Genomic DNA, 20,518 nt, shown 5'->3' on the forward strand with positions numbered 1-20,518 from the left:
TGTTATAAATGGTGAACCTACACTGCACATTATAATCACCCAAAGTCCATAGTTTACATTAAGATTCACTCTTGGTGTTATACATTCTATGAGTTTTAGCAAATGTATAGTGACATATATCTAACATTATAGTATCATAGAGTAGTTTTACTGTACTTAAAATCTTTTGTGTCTAGTTAATTTTTTTGCATTTGTTTATGGTATTTCATTATATAAATTTGCTGCACTGTATCCTTTATACTTTTCATGAACATTTGTTTCTATTTTTGCCATTACAAACAATATTTAGTAAACATCTCTATACATTTCTCTTCCAATCTCTATTTGATCCTTTTTTTTTTTTTTTAATAGAACCTCAGTTTTCAGATGGGGAATATTCCTGCTCACACAGAAGCCTTCATTTCTTAGCTTTTTTTTGTAGCTAGATTTTTCTAAGTTTCATTCAATGAGATGTAAGCAGAAATAACATTTGGAATTTCCAGGAAGCTTCTTTAAAAAGATGGCACCCATTCTTCATTGTGGCCTTTCTCCAATCTGCTGTTTAAAATGCCATGTAAAGACAAGGTTATTACCTAGGCAGCATGGAATAGGAAGCTAGAAGGACCTCAAATGCCTAAAGACCAAGAAGCTTTTTTTATGTGTGTGAGAGAAATTTCTTTCTACTTTAAATCATTATTATTTTGAAATTTTTATGTCATGCAGCTATATCTAATCCTAGCAATTCAGGAATATTTCTTATAAACAGCATGTAACTATATCTATTTTCCCTATCCAATATGACAATATGTGCATTTTAATTATTTCAGTTTAAATCATGCACATTCTTATGTTTATTGGTATTTTTAAAATTAATGCTATCACTTTATTTTCCATTTTTCTTTGTTTGTTTCTTTGCCTCTACTGCTTTGCCAACAGTCCAATATCACTAAAGAAAATTGAAAATAATATTCTTCCAGCAAAAGGAAAGTGATTTCAAATGGGAGATCCGAGAATCAGGGAATGAAGAGTAATAAAAGAAATAATTGTTTGAATATGGCCTGCATGAATCAATAATAGTTGTGTCTGGTGATATATAAATAGATACAATATTAAATTAAAGCAAACGACAATAATGTATCATAGGTGGTTGGCTGATAACACAGTTTACAACTGTGGTTGGAAAGCATGTGCCAATTCATGGTCCATGTTTCTTAGACCTCCTTATATCTAGATAGAGCCATGTAGTATGAATAGGAGTAATGTGTGTCACTTCTTGGTTGGAGCAGTTAAAACTGATGTGAGCCTTTCTTTTGGTGAGTTTAATGAGAAAGACATAAATAAGGACAGGAGCATAGTACATAATTATTTCGACGTGAACATATGTGAGGCTGCCTACTAACCAGGAATATCTATCTATATTGGGCTTTATGTGAATATATTAAACCACTAAGATTTTAGAATCTCATTTGTAGCAGCATCTAACATTAACTTATTCATATAATAATATATATAGATTGGAGCAGTGTAAATAGAGTTAAAGAACAAAACAAAATGAAATGTATTTTTATATACTGGCAATAAACAGAAAATGGAACTTTAAAAATAGCATAAAAATCAAGAAGTTTAGGAATAAAAAACTACCAAATGGTGTATACACCTCTATAGAGGAAATAAAACATTAGAGGCAGTGCCTAAGATTTTAGATTGGCAGACAATATTATAAAGATGTTGACCCATCCAGTTGATCTACAGGTTGAATGTGGTCCCCAATTAAAATCCTAGCAGCAGGTTTTTTGTTTTGTTTTGTTTTGTTTTGAGTGTGGGTGTGTGTGTGTGTGTGTGTGTATAAAACTGACAGGCTAAATCTACAATTTATATGATGATGTAAAGAGTTAAGAATAGCTAGGGTAATCTTGGTGAATAACATAGCAAAGGACATACTGTAGTTGATATCAAGACTTTTTATAAAGCATCAATATTTGTGACAGAGACAAATAGACCAATGAAACAGAATATTTGAGAGTTAAGAAACAAAAAAAAGATAGTTTTTTGTTTCTTAATGGTTTACTAAGATGACTTTGTAGCATACTTGTTAATGGATAATCATTTTTATTGCACTAAAATTGGTATTTAACATTATATGTTTTGTCTGTACAATATTATAATTTGACATCAGTATATACTACAAAGTGATCAGCACCAAAACTCTTAATTATAGTGAATGATCTTTTTTGACAAATGTAACTTTGCTGCTACTTGTTGCTATTCAACAGATAAAATTTAGGTAGATTGTAGATCTATATGTAAAATTAAATAATAAAACCTTGGTAGGTAAAAAAAGAAAGGAACATAGCTTCATGACTATGGGCATAGGGAAAGATTTCTTAAAGTAGATATTAAAATCATTAATCATAAAGAAAGAGCTGGATGAATTGGATCACATCAAATTAAGGAAATTTTGTTCATGAAAAGATATTAAGAGAGTGAAAAGAAAAGCCACAGAGTAGGGAAAGTACTTGCAATGCATGACTAACAATGATTCATACACTGAATATATAAAATGCTCTCACAAATCAATAAAAAGCCTAATGCAATAGAAAAATAGACAAGATACTTGAATAAACACTTCACAAAAAGGGTAACCAAATTGTCAAAAAGTATGTGAAATGCAAGTTAAAACTTAATGAAATATACTACCTTATACCCCTGACTAGAAATGATAACATAAAAAAGACGGACAACTCTAAGTGTTTCATTCTCCTTGGCTAAGAACTTATCGGCACACTTGTTAAATACATGAGCAGTCCAGGACTGTGCTTTCTCCTGATACCAGTTACTATGTCATTGAGAGTACTAGCAGAAAGCAAATATCACACTTAAACTCAGTAATTTGGTTATGTGGGCACTTTGTGAGGTGCGAGGCGGAATATCATGTGGACTATTCTAAGTGTATATAAGAGCTGTTGTAAGAAATTAGAAAATAAAGGTAAATTGAAGGTAAATTGAAGGTCATGGTCCATATAATAGCCAAAACTCTCATGTAAAAACAGCCCTTTTATTTAGTTATGGTAACTACTTATTATATTAGTCATTCAGCTGTTAAATCGTGGCAAAACTTGGTGTAGAGTCAATATGCTTATATCTCAATAAGATTTCATAAAAAGAGCTTCAGCTTCTCCCCTGTCCAAGGAGCTGTATTACCCTATTCTTAAGTATTTGATAAAACAATAAAAATGTTCGGAATTAGAAAAATATTTTTCTACCACCCTTCAATGAATTGTTTTTTGTTTTTGTTTTCTTTGTTGCTAATGTAGTATCCCAAGGAGATAACTTTGGAGGCGTTTTCAGTAATCATCACCCAGATGCTGGGACTCAGTCTAGGAATATCATACGATGACCCAAAGAAATGTCAGTGTTCAGGAGCCATCTGTATAATGAATCCAGAAGCAATGTAAGTTTTTTTAAAATCAGATTTGTTTCTTGGTTATGTTTAATTTTGTTTTAAATATTTAAAGTGCCAAATATAATATTTCCTTACAGCTCAAATTAACTATAAATGGACCAAGTACTGTAAATATAAACATGAAATTTTCAGTAAAAGAGGAATATGGAAGGAGATGTACCATTAAGAACAGCCAAGGATAACAAATCCAATCTGCAAGATATATTACCAAATTCTCTTTAGGCTGTGTATTTTATGAAAGCACTTATTAAGGATCTTTAAAAACATGTCAGCAGGCCATAATAAGTAGCCTTTATTTTTAGACAGAATTTTTATTTTTGCTTTTAGAGTAGTTTAATGTTGTGGAAAAACTGCCATCCAAAGAATAAGTCCTAGTTAGAGGCCAATATCAAATATATGATATTTGTGTAACTTTGGACACATTACATGATTTTGTTTAGATTTATCTCATTCATCTTTAAAATGAGAATGATTATGCCTATTCTCTTATTTCACAGAGCAATGTAAGGATAAAATAAGAAAATAAAACAGGAAAGTGTTTTCTAAACTGTAAAATCCATAAGTATATGATGGATTAGTTACAGTTATTTCTAATTTTGCCAATGTTTCCCAAATGGCATATCAGACAAGGACTAGAGCGGTGTCATTAGTGTTCTACAGTTTCTTTTTTTTTATTTTGTGAGAGGGCCTATACCTATTCATAATTGAAGAACAGTCAAAAGTCAAATGTGAAAATAAGGCATTAATTTTAGAAAACATGCTTTTTTCATAATTCTAAGCACCACCTAAGGGTTAACTCTTATATTCTAAAAATAGTTCAAATTCAAACATGTATATTTGTATATGCACACATATTACAAATTAGTTCTAAGTGGATTACATATATAAAAACATTTTATACATAGAATATAATTTATTAAACATATAAGCTAATTTTTATAATAACATGTTTATTAAATCAAATACATAATATATATAGAATTATAAACAAAATGATAATTACTGTTCTGGGCCTGTTGTCCATTTGGCCAGCATATTCTCAAGTATGCTATGACAAAATGTTTTCTGTGTCACTGAGTCTAGTTAGTATTAATGATAAGAATAATAAATATTTACATTGTACCTACCACGTGTTAGAAATTATTCCAAACACTACCTATATTTACTCATTTGATTCTCACAACATCTCTTTAGGGCAGGTCATATTATACCTATTTTTACAGATGAAAAATTGGTCAGATAACCAGTTTGTGACAGACCTGAATTTTGAAGCTAGGCATTCTGGCTTTAGAATCTGGTTTAATAAATCTTTAGGTTTGTATGGTGCTTTATAATATTTAAAATGCTTTCATACATGTTTTCCAGTTTCTTTCAAAACTCTTGCGGTATGCATTAGGCAAGTGTTATTTTTAGAAAATCTAATATATATATATCTTTTGCATTTCTACAGTACATCTCATAGATTGTTTTATGTAATTTTCAAAGAAGGCATGTGAGTAAGTAAGGCAAATATTATTATTTCCATTTCATGTGTTTTTTTAAAGTCTCTGGAGTACAAGCCTAAATGACTCTACATTTAATATACAACTAGTTAATGGCCAAAGTTCAGCTGTTATCAGTAATGTCACCAGTGATTTGTTGGACACTTAATATAAGCTGAAGAAATGATTTAGACACTTTGCTTATTTAATATTATTTAATCCTCACAACAACTCTATGAGGTGAATGGGTATTATTCCTGTTTTATAGATGAGAAAACTGATACTTAGAGAGTTTAATCACTTTACCCTAAAAGCCTCATAAGTCACAGAGCTGGTATTAGTCAACGAGTTAATATAACTCAAAAGTTTTGTTATTTTTTTACTCCATACTGACTTCATATAAAAGACAATTAACATATTGGAATTAACTTAAACCAAGTAGCAAGAGAACATTAGTATGAATTTGTACAAACTTCATTCTTACACTTTGGGGATCTTTCTAATGTATTATTTTGATGATTTAATTTATATCTACTTTTTAAAATGAGTTGCTCATGTTTTAAATCCTCACTTTCAATACAATCTGCTCACACAAATGAGTACAGAAGTGAAAGGAGGAAAGAGACATAGAAAATGACAATAGCTATGAATGTAGGAACCACGGTCAAGGTTTGCTTTTCTATCTGGTTGCATCATTTTACACATAGGAAAAAACATTTAGAAGGAGCATGGAGTTATTAATTATTCAAAGAAATTAAATTATTTTATTCATATTGCTTTCTCTTAATTCCTTGTGTAGATCAGTTTTATTAAGCTATAGAAATTTGATTGAGGAAGAGGGAGATACCATTTTGGAGTATGATATACATTGAGGGCACATGGGCTTTGGAATTGTTTGTTTGCTAATTTTTCTAACACTTAGTTTTTTTCATCTGAAAACTAAGGACTGTGATAGCTACATCACTCAGTTGTGATGATGCAAGTTATCAAGGTATATGTAAATTATCTACCATTGTTCTCTTATCTCTTATTTTTTGAGGAGTAGGGAAGACCTAGGAAAGTATTAAAATGGTGCTGTTAGAATACACAAGAACAGTGAGAACATGGAATTTTGGGGGAAAAGTGTAAAAGAGAGAAAGATCTTGAAAAGGAAATGAGATAGTGTGAAAGATAAACTTTTCTCAAAATTCTTTCAAGTGCTAACCCCAACTTCAGAAAAATGGTAGAGAGCACTACTTTCTTTCTTATAATTTCTCTCAATTACTTAATTTCTCTGTTTTGTGACTTCAGAATTTAGGCTAGTTATATGACAGTTTCAATAAACTTTTATAAAATAATTTGGGAACAGAGCTAACATTAGAATTTAGAGTGAAAAATCTCAACCAAATAAATGAGAAAAACTCCAGATAACTGATTACAAATAAACTTTGGAAAGATATATTCTTAAGTTAAGGACTGTCATTATGGGCCACAAAAAGGTGAATAATTAGAAATTATATATATATATATATAATTATATATATATATATATATATACATACACATATTGTATTGTATTGTATTGTATTGTATTGTATTGTATTGTATTGTATTGTTGTATTGTATTGTATTGTATTGTATTGTATTGTATTGTATTGTAACATGTTATATATAATTGACTATAGTTCCCAGAGCCAAAATATCATATCATTTTTTTATTAAAAATTTTCTTCACCTTTAAATTTTGGTGATAAGATCACCAAATTACATGGTTTAGAATAAAATATCTATTACTATTTAATAGTAAATATTTTATTGAATTATGTGATGTTCAAAGGTGAATATTTGGGTAAAAAGTACCTGAATTTGAAATCTTAAATAACTGTGTGAATACTGATCCTGTTAATTTACAAACTGAGTTTGGTGAGGTTTTTAGCTTCTTTGAATGCTGGTTCAATTTCTATAAAATCTTGATGAAAATACCAACCTCCCTGGTTTGTGGGGAGGATTAAATGATCAACTGTATAAAATATCTGGCTAATAATAGGTGCTCAAGGAATGTCTGTTTCCTCCTTGCCTTTTTACTACATATGAGAGTGGCATCTATGGAATTATTCTCTGAAGTTATTTTTATAGTTGTATATGGACATAATTATGTAAAATTTTGGTTATTATACAGTTTCTCTGAGATTTTTGAGAAAATTCAGGACTAAGCACAGTATAGTCTGTTTAATAAAAGTTTGTTGTTATTATGAAGAATCAATAAAGGACACCAACAATAAAGAAGACAAAATTCCTGCCTCAAGCATTTACAGTTTAATGAATTATCTATCATGTATATGTACTACAAACCTATGAATCAAAACTGAAAAAACATTGAAATAGAAGATATTCACACTTTCAAAGAGCTTGATACTTTATAATGGTCAGGAAAAGGGTAGAGGAAGTAGAAGTTTGAAGAGTTGTTACATATGGGAATTTACATAAAATAATACAGGGCTTTTTCTTCCATGCCATCATTTCAGTTTTATTTTACCTAGGCAAAGATGTCATTTACTTATATAACCATTTTCTCTGTATGCAAGGATTTGTATACAAATCTCACCAAAAGCTCAAAAAATTTTAAGGTAGATTTAGTTTGTCATGCATATAAAAATAAAATGATCTATTATTAATTTTTTTTGGTGGTAGGAACACTTAACGGGAGTCCTTTAAAATTTTTAAATATACAGTATAGTATTGTTAACTGTATAGCAGATCTCTTGAATTTATTCATCTTGCACAACTGAAACTTTATACCCATTAAACAACTCCTCACGTTCCCCTTCTGGCCTCTGGCAATCACCATTCTACTCTCTGCTTCTATGAGTTTAACTATTTTAGATACCTCATATAAGGGAGATCATGCAGTAGTTGTCTTTATGTGACTGGCTTATTTCACTTAGCATGATATCCTGGAGATTCATCAATGTTGTTACATATGGCAGATCTCCTTTTTTTTCAGACTGAATAATATTTGGTTGCATGTATGTACCACATTTTCTTTATTTATTCACCTGTCAATGGACGTTTAGTTTGCTTTCATATCTTTGCCTATTGTGAATAAGGCTGCAGTGAACATGGGAGTGCAGATATCTCTTTGGGATCCTGATTTCAATTATTTTGAATGTATATTCAGAAGTGAGATTGCTGGATCATGTGGTAGTTATGTTTTCCACAGTGGCTGTATCAATTTACATTCTCATCAATAGTGTACCAGGGTTCCAATTTCTTCACATCCTCACAAGCACTTATTTTTTTTTTAAATAATAATAGCCATTCTAACAGGTGTGAGGTGATATCTCATTGTGGTTTTGATTTGCGTTTCCCTGAATTAGTGATGTTTAGTATCTTTTCATATATCTGTTGGCTATTTATATATCTTCTTTGGAGAAATATCTATTCAAGCCCTCTACCCGTTTTTCAATCAGTTGTTTGTTTTTACTATTGAGTTGTACTTAAGTTTGTTTTAATAAGGATATGTATTTCAGTGAATGAAATCAAAGACTTTCTCAATAATGATTATGGCCTCTAAGCACTCGTTATGAACGTTTATTATTTCCTATTAAATTTAACATTTTGAAATTAATTTATATCATACAAAAGTATACTGCCAATGACATTATATGGATTCATCTTTAGGCAATCCAGTGGTGTGAAGACTTTTAGTAATTGCAGTTTGAGTGACTTTGAAAAATTCATTTCAAATATGGGTGCCAAATGTCTTCAGAATAAGCCACAAATGCAAAGGGCTCCAGCAGCAATCTGTGGCAATGGCAAAGTGGAGAGCGGTGAAATCTGTGACTGTGGTACTGAGGAAGTAAGTCTGATAATTAGGAAAAATGATTAATAAATTTATTGTTTTAGTTAATTTCTTTGTCATAAAAGTTATATATCTCAAAAAAAAATATGACTGAGTACCACATAGAATATTGGCAGTAAGTGAAATCAAGGTTGAAATAATGCAAGAATATATTCCCTAGGTTTTATAGGTTGGAGAGTTTTGAATAAATATAAAATGTACTTAAAAAAATTATTGCTGATGAGAAAATGGGAGATTAGAATGAGATTTTGGATTGCAGACTGAATATATAAGATCTTTCCAAATCTGTGCTTAACCTTTGGATATTTAATAAATGTCTTATTGAAGATTACTATGACAGTGGATCATCAATTATTCTTTAGGGTCTTACTTCACAATGGATTCAGTAGTGTTGTGAAGGAAGACTGTGTTAATATTATAGTTTGAACACTGGGTAAAAAACTCCTGAAAGTATAAGGATTGTAAAAAGTCCAGGATATGATGCTTCTAGACAATTCAGTATTTGCAGAAATACAGCAGATGCTACAAATTTCCATGATTACAAGATAGATGAAAATGAAATTAGGGTTTGATGCATTTGTGGGTTCAAATGTACTTTACCTGTATTACATTTTTAAAATTACTATGCATTTCTTTGTATTATGTTTTACCATTCAGTAGAACAAATCTTCCCTTTTTACTCTTCTTCATTTATTTTAAGATCAATTTTATTGGATATAATCTGCATACAATAAAGTGTACTCATTTTACATATACAGATTGATGAGTTTTAACAAACATATATAAGCATTGGTGCAATTAAGATACAGATTCTTTTCATTATCCCCCAAAGTTTACCCCCTCTCATACTCCCTCTGCAATTGTTTCGACTTCTCATCTCCAGGCAGCTGATGATTATATCAGTCTTGCCAGATATAGAAAGTCAAATGAAAGGAATGATACAGAACATATTCTTTGTGTCTGGCTTCTTCATTTCAATACAGTGTTTTCGAGATTCATCCACATTGTTTTATGTCATAATAGTTTTTTCTTTTTTATTTTTTGTAATAATTCATTGTTTGGATATACCAAAATCTGTTTTTCCATCTACCTGATAATGGATATTTGAGTTGTTAACAGTATTGGGCCATTATTCTGAATTCCTGAAAGTAAAATTGCTGGCTTATATGATAAGTATATTATTATAAGAAATTTCCAAACTATTTTCCAAAGTGGTTGTATCATTTTACACTCTTATCAGCAATGTATGAAATTTTTATTTTCTCCACATCTTCACCAGAATTTGATATTTCAGCTTTTAATTTTAGCCATTCCAATGATTTTGATTTTTATTTCCTTGATGACCCTAATGACGTTGAGCATGTTCTCATGTCCTTATTAGCCATTTGTCGTTTGAATAATCTGTTCACATCTTTTGCTAGTTTTTAAAATTAGGTTATTATTATTATTATTATTTTGATTATTGACTTGTAAGTGGTCTTTATAAAGGCTGAATACCAGACATGTGTATTACAAATATTTGTATGGATTACCTTTTTAGTTTTTTAACAAATTCTTTTAATAGCAGGCGTTTTTTTTATAAAGTCTGATTTATCATTTTTTTTCTTCTATGGTCACGCTTTTTCTGTCGTAGTTACTCTTTGCTTACTCAAGGTTATGAATATTTCCTCCTGTTTTCTACTAGAAGTTATACAATTAAAAATTTTAAGTTTACTCTGTGATGCATTTGAGCTTGTTTTTGTTTTTGTATTTTTGAGAGATTTGGGTCAACATTCGTTATCCTCAATATGAATATCAATTTTTTCTGGCAGTATTTGTTAACGTAATTATCTTTTCACCATTGTTTTACCTTAACATCCTTATGAAAATAAATTACCATGTGTGTATCTATCCTTGGATTCTTTTCTGTTTATATGTCTGTCCTATGCCAATTGTACATGGTCTTAATTAATATATTTTTACAGTAAATCTTGAAAACAGATAGTGTAAGTAAATTATTCAACTTTGTGCATGTTCTTTAAGATAGTTTTACTATTCTAGGATCTTTGTATTTCTATATAAATTAGAAAATCAGCATGCAATTTTGGGACTTCAATTAGAATTGTGTTGGATCCATACATCAAATTTGGGGGAATTACTTTCTTAACAATATTGAGTCTGCCAATCTATGTACATGGTGTACCTCTACACTTATTTAGGTCTTCTTTAGTTTATTTAGTTCTTCTATAGTTTACTGGTTTTGATAGTATTGTTTTAATATTTTGTTTAACAATTGTCCATTGCTAGTATAAAAAATACAATTGACTTTTGTGAATCCACCTTGGGTCTAGTGTTGATTAGAACTGCTGAGAGTGGTCTTCTTTGCTTTATTCTTATTTTTAGGAGGAAAGCTTTCTGACTTTTACCATTAAATATAATTTTAGATATAAGCTTTTTTTATTTAAACAGATGCCCTTTATTGTGTTGAGGCTATTCCCTTCTTTTTCTAGTTAGCTGAGAGTTTTGAATCAAGAATTAGTGTTGAATTTTGTCAGATGTCTTATTTCTGTGTCTGTTGAGCTGATCTTATGAATTTACCACCTTTTCCCTATTAATATGGTGTATTTAATTGATTGGTTTTGAATGCTAACCCAAACATGCATTACTATGATTAGCCTTACTTGCATGTCTATCTATCTAGTTGGCTAGATTTAATTTATCAATATTTCGTCAGAATTATGGCACTTATTTTCACAGGGACATTGTGGGCTGTCGTTTTTTTTGTAATATTTCATATTGTTTTGGCATCAGAGTAATTTTGAACTCAAATGAGTTGGAAAGTACTCTCTTCCTACTTTCTGAAATAATTAATTTAAGACTGTCATTGCTCCTGTTTGTTTGTGTGTGTATGTATGTATGTATGTATGTATGTAGACATGTATGTATTTAATTTGTTGTGGAAGTGCACTTAACATGAGATCTTCCCTCTTAAATCGAATCTTCTGGAAGCTTTATAGTTTTTTATTTTACATTTAGGTTTGTGATCCATTCTGAGATATGGTGTGTTTAAAAGGTGTAGGGTCAGTGTTTAGTGTCATTATTTTCCATGTGAATGTCCAGTTGTCCAGCATCATTTGTTGAAAAGACTGTTCATTCTCCACTGAACTGCATTTGCTCCATTGTCAAAGATTTTATTGTCTCTGTGTAGGTCTATTTCTGGGTCTCTATTTTGTTTCAGTTACCTCATTTTCTATTACTTTGTGAATACCACATTGCCATTATTTCAGTTTATAGTAAGTTTTGAAGTTAAGTATTGTCAGTCCTTCAACTTTCCTCTTCCTCTTTCTCCTTTTTCTTTTTATTTACTATATTAACCTCTCTGGGTCTTTTGCTCCTTCATATAAACTTTAGAATCAGTTTGTCCACTAACCAGAATTTTTATTGGAATTACATTGAATTTCTAGATCAAATTGGAAAGAACTGGTAACTTAATAATATTGTTTTTCCATCCATGAACATGGTATATCTCTCCATTTACTTATACTTTCTTTGATTTCTTTCATCAGAGTTTTGTATTTTTTTTCAAATAGATCTTATACAATTTTGTTAGAACTATTCTTAAGTACTTCATTGTTTTGGTGCTAATGTAAATGAGATTGTGTTTTTATTACAAATTCCCATTTTTTTATTGTTAGTATACAGGAAAACAATTGACTTTTATGCATTAACTTTATATCCAGCAACCTCGATATATTCACATATTAGTCACAGGAGATTTTTGTTGTTGTGTTGTTTGGTTTATTACTTGAAATTTTCTTTCTTTCTGACATGTATATTTTTAAGTTTTATTTTCTTACTGCACTAGCTAGGACTTATAGTAAGATTTTGACAGAAATGGTAAGAGGGGATATCTTTGCCTTTTTCCTGGTATAAGAGGGAAAGCTTATCTCACCATAAGTATGTTAGCTGTAGACTTTTTCTAGATGTTCATTATCAGATTGAAGACGTTTCCTTTATTCCTGCTTTGCTAACATTTTGTATAATAAGTGAGTGTTGGATTTTTTTCAGATGCTTTTTCTACAGTTGTTACGGTTGTATGATTTTTCTTCTTCAGACAGTCAGTATGATGGATTATATTAATATATTGATGATTGATAAAACAGCCTTGCATAATTGTGATAAATTTCACTTGGTTGTGGTGTATAATTCTTTTTATACATTGTTGTATTTGATTTTCTAATTTTTTGTATCCATGTTTATGAGAGATATTGGTCTGTAATTTTTTTTTCCTGTAATATCTTTGCCTGGATTTGGTATTAGGGTAATACTGGCCTCACAGAATGAGTTAAGAAGTATCACACATCAATGCTGGGAGAGTAGTGTGTCTTTGATTCCATGGGATGAAGATAATAAGAGCTCCATGTTTAGTACTTCTCCTGGATTCTGTCCTAGGCACTTTTTCTCTTGGCTGATTTTAATTGTATCCTTTCCATAGGATAAATCATGATTGTGAATATACCATCTTTCTGTGAGATCTGTGAGTTCTTCCAGTAAATTATCAGACCTGAGGGGAGTTTTGGGAATCCACTGAGCTTGTGATTGGTGTAAGAAATGAGGGTTGTTTTGGGGACTGTTCCCCTTAATTGCAGTGAGCCTAAACCCTACACACCTTTTCCCCCTAGCTTTACTGAAGTATGATTGACAAAAATTATAAGCTATATGGTGTGGTGTTTTGATATATGTATACATTGTGAAATGATTATCACAGTCAAACTAATTAATATGTCCATCACCTCACACAGTTACCAGTTTTTGTGTGCGTGTGTGGTGAGAATACTTCATCTGTCCTCTTACCAGATTTCAAGTATACAATCCATTTTTGTTAACTGTGGTCGTCATACTGTACATTAGATCCTGAGAACTAATTCATCTTACAAATGAAAGTTTGTACCCTTTGGTTGGTATCTTCCCTTTTCTTCCACCCTTCTGACACTGGAACCACCATTCTACTTTCTTTTATTGTTATCTAATTTCTGAAAAATATTTTCCCAGATAGTTTGCCTAGTTTTCTAGTTGATTAAGAATTAGTGGAGTTTCAGTTCCTCTGTTTTGATGTGAAGTAACTTAGAATTTTAATTGTTTAGAGATTTAAAAACCTGTAATTGTTGACAGCATTCATATTTTTTTCCCAAAACGCAAAAAATAAGCCCATTAAATATAGCTCCTACCAAAGTTTATATTATCTTATAATATATTTTTATTTGCATTTCATTTATTCATAGCAATGTGGACCTGATAGCTGTTGTAATCCTAAAACTTGTGTGCTGAATCAAGGATCACAATGTGATAGAGGATTATGCTGCAAGGATTGTAAAGTAAGATTTAAGTGTATTAATATCTTCCAAGTATAAAATGACTCATGTTTGGGTTTCTTTGGAACACTTAGACCTATAGCTGCAAGTCAAATAAATGACCTTCAAATAAATAAAAGAGACTAAGAATGAAATAATAAGCTTAGGAAATAGAGCTGACCAGATAGAGGAAAGATTAGTGATATTGAAGGCAGAAATCTGGAACTGATGCATTTGGAAGAAGAGAGAGACTTCAGAGTGAAAAAAAAAAAAAAGAACTCTCCGAGAACTATCTGATACTATCAGAAAAAAGCAGTATAAGAATCATGGGTATATCGGAAGGAGTGGAGAGGAAGGGAACAGAGAGCCTATTCGAACAAATGATGAGAATTTCCCAAACCTATGGAAAGAACTGGACTTTTGAATCTTAACAAACAGAACACCTAATTATCTCAGTCCAAAAAGGCCTTCTCCAAGACACATTATATTAAAAACTGTCAAAAATTAATGACAAATCTCAAGGAAGCCAGGGAAAAGAAAATCGTAACCTATTATGGAAAGCACGTTAGATTATTATTGGATTTTTCAGCACAAACTTTACAAGCTAGGAGGGAGTAGAATCAAATAGTTAAACCATTAAAAAATTACCGGCCAAGAATAATATATCCAACAAAGTTCTCCTTTAGATATTAAGGAGAGATAAAGACCTTTACAGACATACAGAAGCTGAGGGAATTTTCCACCATGTGGCCTGCAATGCAGGAAAAACTGAAGGGAGTCATTCTACGTTAAACAAAAGGACAAAAAAAAAAATACAAAACTATGAATAAGATGACTAACAGGCAGAAACAGGAAATTGAAACCCTTATTAAGAACAAGGTATTATAAATTTAAGTATTACATAATGATTAAAAGTCAAGTAAAAGATAATAAATTCACAATCATGTGTCTGCTTTTGCAAACTTTAGCTAGATATTGAGACCTCTTTCTAATGCCATTATTTGCCTTAAAGTAATTCTGTTGTTTTAAGACCTTGATTGAGAGCTATTACATAATTCTTCATACAGAAAATCTCTATGAAAAAGGATTTTTTCTATTCACCTTATTCAGTATTTACATTTTTGTAAATAAAAATGTTACTGGTTGTGATAGGTATCTATATGTATGTAATTGAAAGACACAGCAGTTTCCCATAAAAGTAGAAATGTAGAAACTCACTAGAAGTAACACTCAAAATGCTTCATGTTAGCACAAAATTTAAACTAAGTTATTATTTAAAAATTATTTGTCTTAAAGTTTACATTTTAGCTAAGTGGTAAAGATGTTAACTCCTGTCCCCTTTTCCTTTTCAGCTCTTTCAATATATTTGTAACAAATTTGTTATATGAGAATCCTTCTATTGAAATGCCTACCGTGGGTTTTATGTTCTTGACTGTCCTTCACTAACACAGTTTTATGTTACTTTTCTCTAGAATCTTACCACATGATTACATTCTACCTCTGATCTTTTTTTTTAATGAAAAACTTCAATATTTTATTCAGTTCTGAGGCATAATATACATAAAATTTAAAAAATGTTTAACAAAGTACTATTAGAATAGCAAAAAGTTAATGAAATAGTCCACAATGATAGCAAAAATGTATCAAGTTTTTTTTCTGTATTTATTGAAATATAATAGACAACTAGTTGCCTGCATTTACATCGTACAATCAAATGAAGTTGTTGTTTTTTTTTTTTTTCCAGTTATAATTGGCATACAACACACTAGCCTCAACTGTACAGCATATTGATCAGGAATCTACACAACTTGCAAAGCGATCACCCCACCAAATCTAGCACCTTTCCTTCCCCCACATATTCATTCCAACATTATTAACCATCTTCTCCATGCTATCTCTATATCCCCATGTCTGTTCTGCAACCATCCACCTGCACCTCTTAATCCCTTTGCTCTCTTTCCCTCCAACCCCCCTCCCATCTAGTATCCCTCAAAATATTCTCTGTATCTATGCGTTTATTTCCACTTGTGTTGTTCTCATTGTTGATTTTGTTCTTTAGATTCCACATGTACATGAAATCAAGTGATATTTGTCTTTCTCTATCCAACCGATTTCATTCAACACAATACCCTCTAGGTCCATCAAGACAATATATTTTTCTATCTCCTTCCTTTTAGTCTGTGTGTGTCTTTTAATCATAGGTAGCATATGTAGGGAGCTTGTTTTCTTATCCATTCAGCCACTCTATCTTTTGGTTGGAGCACTTTGGTTTTTCCATTTGAGGTACTTGTTGATAGGAATGTAGCTGTTACCATTCTTTATTCCTGTTTTTGATACATGTTTTTTCTTCTTAAAGAAGTCCCTCCAACATTTCCTATAATACTGGCTTGGTGCTGATAAATTCCTTTAGCTTAATCCCTTTGCCTTTTTTTCGTCCTCCCTAACCACCTCCCATCTAGTATCCTTCTAAATATTCTCTGTATCTATGACTTTATTTCTGCTTTTGTTGTTATTGTTGTTGTCATTGATTTTGTTCTTTAGATTCCACATGCAATATTTGTCTTCCTATATCCAACCCATTTCATTCAACACAATACCCTCTAGGTCCATCAAGGCAATATCTTTTTCCATCCCCTTCCTTTCAGTGTGTGTATATCTTTTAATCTGAAGTGAGTCTCTTATAGGTAGCATATGTAGGGGTCTTGTTTTCTTATCTATTCAGCCATGCTGTCTTTTGGTTGGAGCGCTTAAGTTTTTCCATTTGAGGTACTTGTTGATAGGAATGTAGCTGTTACCATTCTTTATTCCTGTTTTTGATACATGTTTTTTCTTCTCAAAGAAGTCCCTCCAACATTTCCTGTAATACTGGCTTGGTGTTGATAAATTCCTTTAGCTTGTTTTTGTCTGGGAAGCTCTTTATCTGTCCGTCAACTCTAAAGGATAGCTTTGCCGGATCAAGTATTCTTGGTTGTAGATCGTGAGTTTTCATGGCATCGAATATCTTGTGCCAAACCCTTCTGTCCTGCATAGTTTCTTTTGAGAAATCAGCTGCCAGTCTTATGGGTGCTCCCTTGTAGGCAACTAACTGCTTTTCTCTTACTGCTTTTAAGATTCTCTCTTTGTATTTAAACTTTGGCATTTTAATTATGAAGTGTCTTGGTGCGGGCCTCTTTGGATTCCTGGTTTGTGGGATTGTCTGAGCTTCCTAGGGTTTTATGTCTAGTTTCTTCACCAGGTTAGGGAAGTTTTCCATCATTATTTCCTCAAATAGCTGTTCAACATCTTTTTTTCCTTTGGGTACCCCGATGACACAGATATTTTTACCTTTAATAGTGTCCCATAGGCTTTTAAAATTATTATTATAGTCTTGGCATCTTTTTTCTTGCCATTCTGATTGAGTGTCCTTGAATTTCCCATTCTCTATATAGGTCATTTGATTCTCTTCTTTATTCATTTTGTTTATTCCATTTAATATACTTCTCATCTCAGATAATGTGTTCTTCATTTCTGACTGGTTCTCTTTTATAATTTTCATTTCCATTTTATGTTTTTTATCTTTTTGTTGAAGTTCTCACTGAATTTATCTACACTTCCTAAAAGTTCATTGAGCATCTTTATAACCTGTGTTTTGAACTCTGCATCTGTTAAATTGCTTGACTCCATTATTTCTGGATCTCTGTTCTGTTCTCTTGTATGGTTTCTGCTTCTTTGTCTTCTCATTTTGACTGCCTTTCTGTGTCTGTTTCTATGTACTAAGCAAAGCTTCTAAGTTTCTTGGTCTTATTCACATGGCTTTGTCTAGTGGCACAGTCCTGAGAGGGGTTCAGCTGCAGGCCAAATTTATCCCAAGACTGTGCCCCTCTGGGGGCATCTGTTAAGATTCAGCAAGCAATCCACAGATACTGTCCTTATAGTTGCTTCAAAAGGCCACACCAGAAACTGCGGCCAGCTGTCACCAGTGTGAGTCTCAGCAAGGATCACCTGAATCGCCGGGGATACACCTGGATGTGGCTTGGGTGGGACCACTAGTTGGAGGAGACAGAGTTTCAGGAAACCTTCTGGGCAGAGCTGCCTCTTATCCAGTTGATGAAGTCTCTGCTATGGCGGTGCTGAGTCTGCACACTGGGAAGGGGAGGGTTCAGTAGAGTAACAATGGATACTGCTGGCACTTCTGCTGGGGTAGGGGGAGGGGTTAGGAGAGCCTCACCACTGCCCTCACTCTGACAACTCAGTGTTCCTCTGTAAGTCCCTGTGCAGCTGAAATGGCACTGGTGCTCAGAGCAAGCAGGTCTGTCACCGTGGAAGTCTGCTTGTGGACTCAGCCGTTTAAGGGGCATCTGCAGCTGCCAGCTGCCTCTGCCGCAGCCTCTGTCTCACTCAGCTGCTTGGCTGGGCAGCCTCACATCCTTGTCCCATCCTACCTCCTGCAGGGAGATTTCTTAGGTTTCTCCCTAGAACTATGGCTTATTTATATAGATCCCAAGTGACTTTTCCTTGCTCTTTGCTCCTTATTTCTGTCACAACTTTAATTTGGTTGCCAGAGGGATGAACAGAGCCTCTATCATCTATGCCATTTCTCCCCCTCCTCTACCTCTGCTCTTTTTAGTGTCACCTGGAAATTATCAATTACGAAGTATGAGATAGATGTCAATTCTAAGACTATCTAAATTTTCTAAATGTGGAAGTGTTAATTAACTATAGGATAGTTCAGGAGAAAGATTACAATTAGGTTCCTTCCTCTCCAAAGACTGCCTCCTTAATAACCTTTCAATTTACCTCTATTCATTCTCAGTTATTGATGTTTCTCATTTGTCATAGAATTACAAATATTCCATACTTACAAACTTTGGTTTGAATAAGTATATTTAATTTGGAAACTGTCTAGGTTACACTATTTTCACCATGAAGGAATAGTTATCACAAGCTAAAAGTGATTTTACTCCCTTGAACTAAAACAAAACAAAACCTTGGTTCTCATCGCATCATATTTGTGTTATACTTTTCCTTGTACATATGTCTTATCTATTGTTTTAACTAGTGACATTCTTTTTTTCATATGATTAGCATAATACTTTATACAGAAGATACTAATAGACATTTACGGATAAATAGATCATCAGTCTATAAGTGGAAATAACACAGTTTGAAATAAATATTTGTAGACACAACAATCTTACATATATTGCTTTATTTTTTATATTTTAATTTCTACTAGTTTCTAAGTGCAGGTTCAGAATGTAGGCCCATTGTGCATCCTGATTGTGATCTTCCTGAATTTTGCAATGGAAGCTCAGGAGCCTGTGATCCTGATATAACTATACACAATGGACGTGTATGTAAAAGAGATTTTATTTGTTATGATGGAGAATGCCATGATCTTGATGCACGTTGTGAATCCATATTTGGAAAAGGTAATATTGTTTTATCACATCTAAATAGTCTTCAGTATTTTTATTAACATTACCAAGATGATGGGCTATTATATATATATAATTTACATTCTTTATATTTATATAAATTATATGTAAGTACATGTATAAATTTAAATTCTTTATTCTGTTTAACATTTATATTTTTATTTTTCAAACTTTATTAATGTATAATTGACAAATAAAAATGTATATATTTAAGGTATATGGCTTGATGTTTTGATAATACATGTATATTTGCCACAACAAGCTATTTGATATATCCAGAATTGCTGGATCATAAGGTAGGTCATTTTTAATTTTAGAGGAGCCTATATGCTGTTTTCCATAATTGCTATTCCATTTTCATTCCTATCAACAATGTACAGAGGTTTCCTTTTTTCCCCATCCTTGCTAACACTTACCTTTTGTCTTTTTGATAATAGCTATCCTAAGAGGTGTGAGTTATAGTTTTGATTTGCATTTTCCTGATGGTTATTGATGTTGAGCACCTTTTCATATATCTGATGACCACTTTTATGTCTATTCAGGTTCTATTTTAAAATCTTATTATTTATGTTTGCTATTAAATTATATGAGTAACATATATTTTGGAGATTAATCTCTTATCAGATACATTATTGGCAAATATTTTCTCTTATTCTATATGTTTTCCTTTCATTTTGTTGATTGTTTCTTTTGCCGAGAAGTTAGTTTAATGCAGCCCCGTTTGTCTATTTTTGCTTTTGCTGCCTGTGCTTTTGTGTCATATCCAAAAACTTATTGCCCAGACAAATGTCCAAGAGTTTTTCCTCTGTTTTCTTCTAGTTTTTCAGTTTCAGGTTTCATGTTTAGATCTTCCTCATTCAAGCTTTATTGAGGTGTAATTGACATATAACATTGTGTATGCTCAAGGTGTGCAGTGTGTTGATTCAATACTCATATATTGCAAAGTGATTAACACCATCACCTTAACTAACACTTCTATCATGCTACATAATTACCATATCTTTTTT

At 31.9% G+C, this 20,518-nt stretch overlaps 1 protein-coding gene across 1 annotated transcript in view; it reads left to right on the forward strand.

Moving 5' to 3' along the window:
* Positions 1-20,518, forward strand: part of LOC120595419 (disintegrin and metalloproteinase domain-containing protein 32-like) — a 168,961-nt gene that overhangs the window by 73,834 nt on the left and 74,609 nt on the right. The window contains exons 11-14 of the mRNA XM_039853518.1: positions 3,294-3,430; positions 8,584-8,761; positions 14,026-14,118; positions 19,310-19,505. Of these exons, the coding sequence (XP_039709452.1) occupies positions 3,294-3,430; positions 8,584-8,761; positions 14,026-14,118; positions 19,310-19,505 (604 nt within the window). The remainder of the gene's footprint in view (positions 1-3,293; positions 3,431-8,583; positions 8,762-14,025; positions 14,119-19,309; positions 19,506-20,518) is intronic.

Source organism: Pteropus medius, unplaced genomic scaffold, assembly GCF_902729225.1.
Source record: "Pteropus medius unplaced genomic scaffold, Ma_sr-lr_union100, whole genome shotgun sequence".
NCBI lineage: Eukaryota > Metazoa > Chordata > Mammalia > Chiroptera > Pteropodidae > Pteropus > Pteropus medius.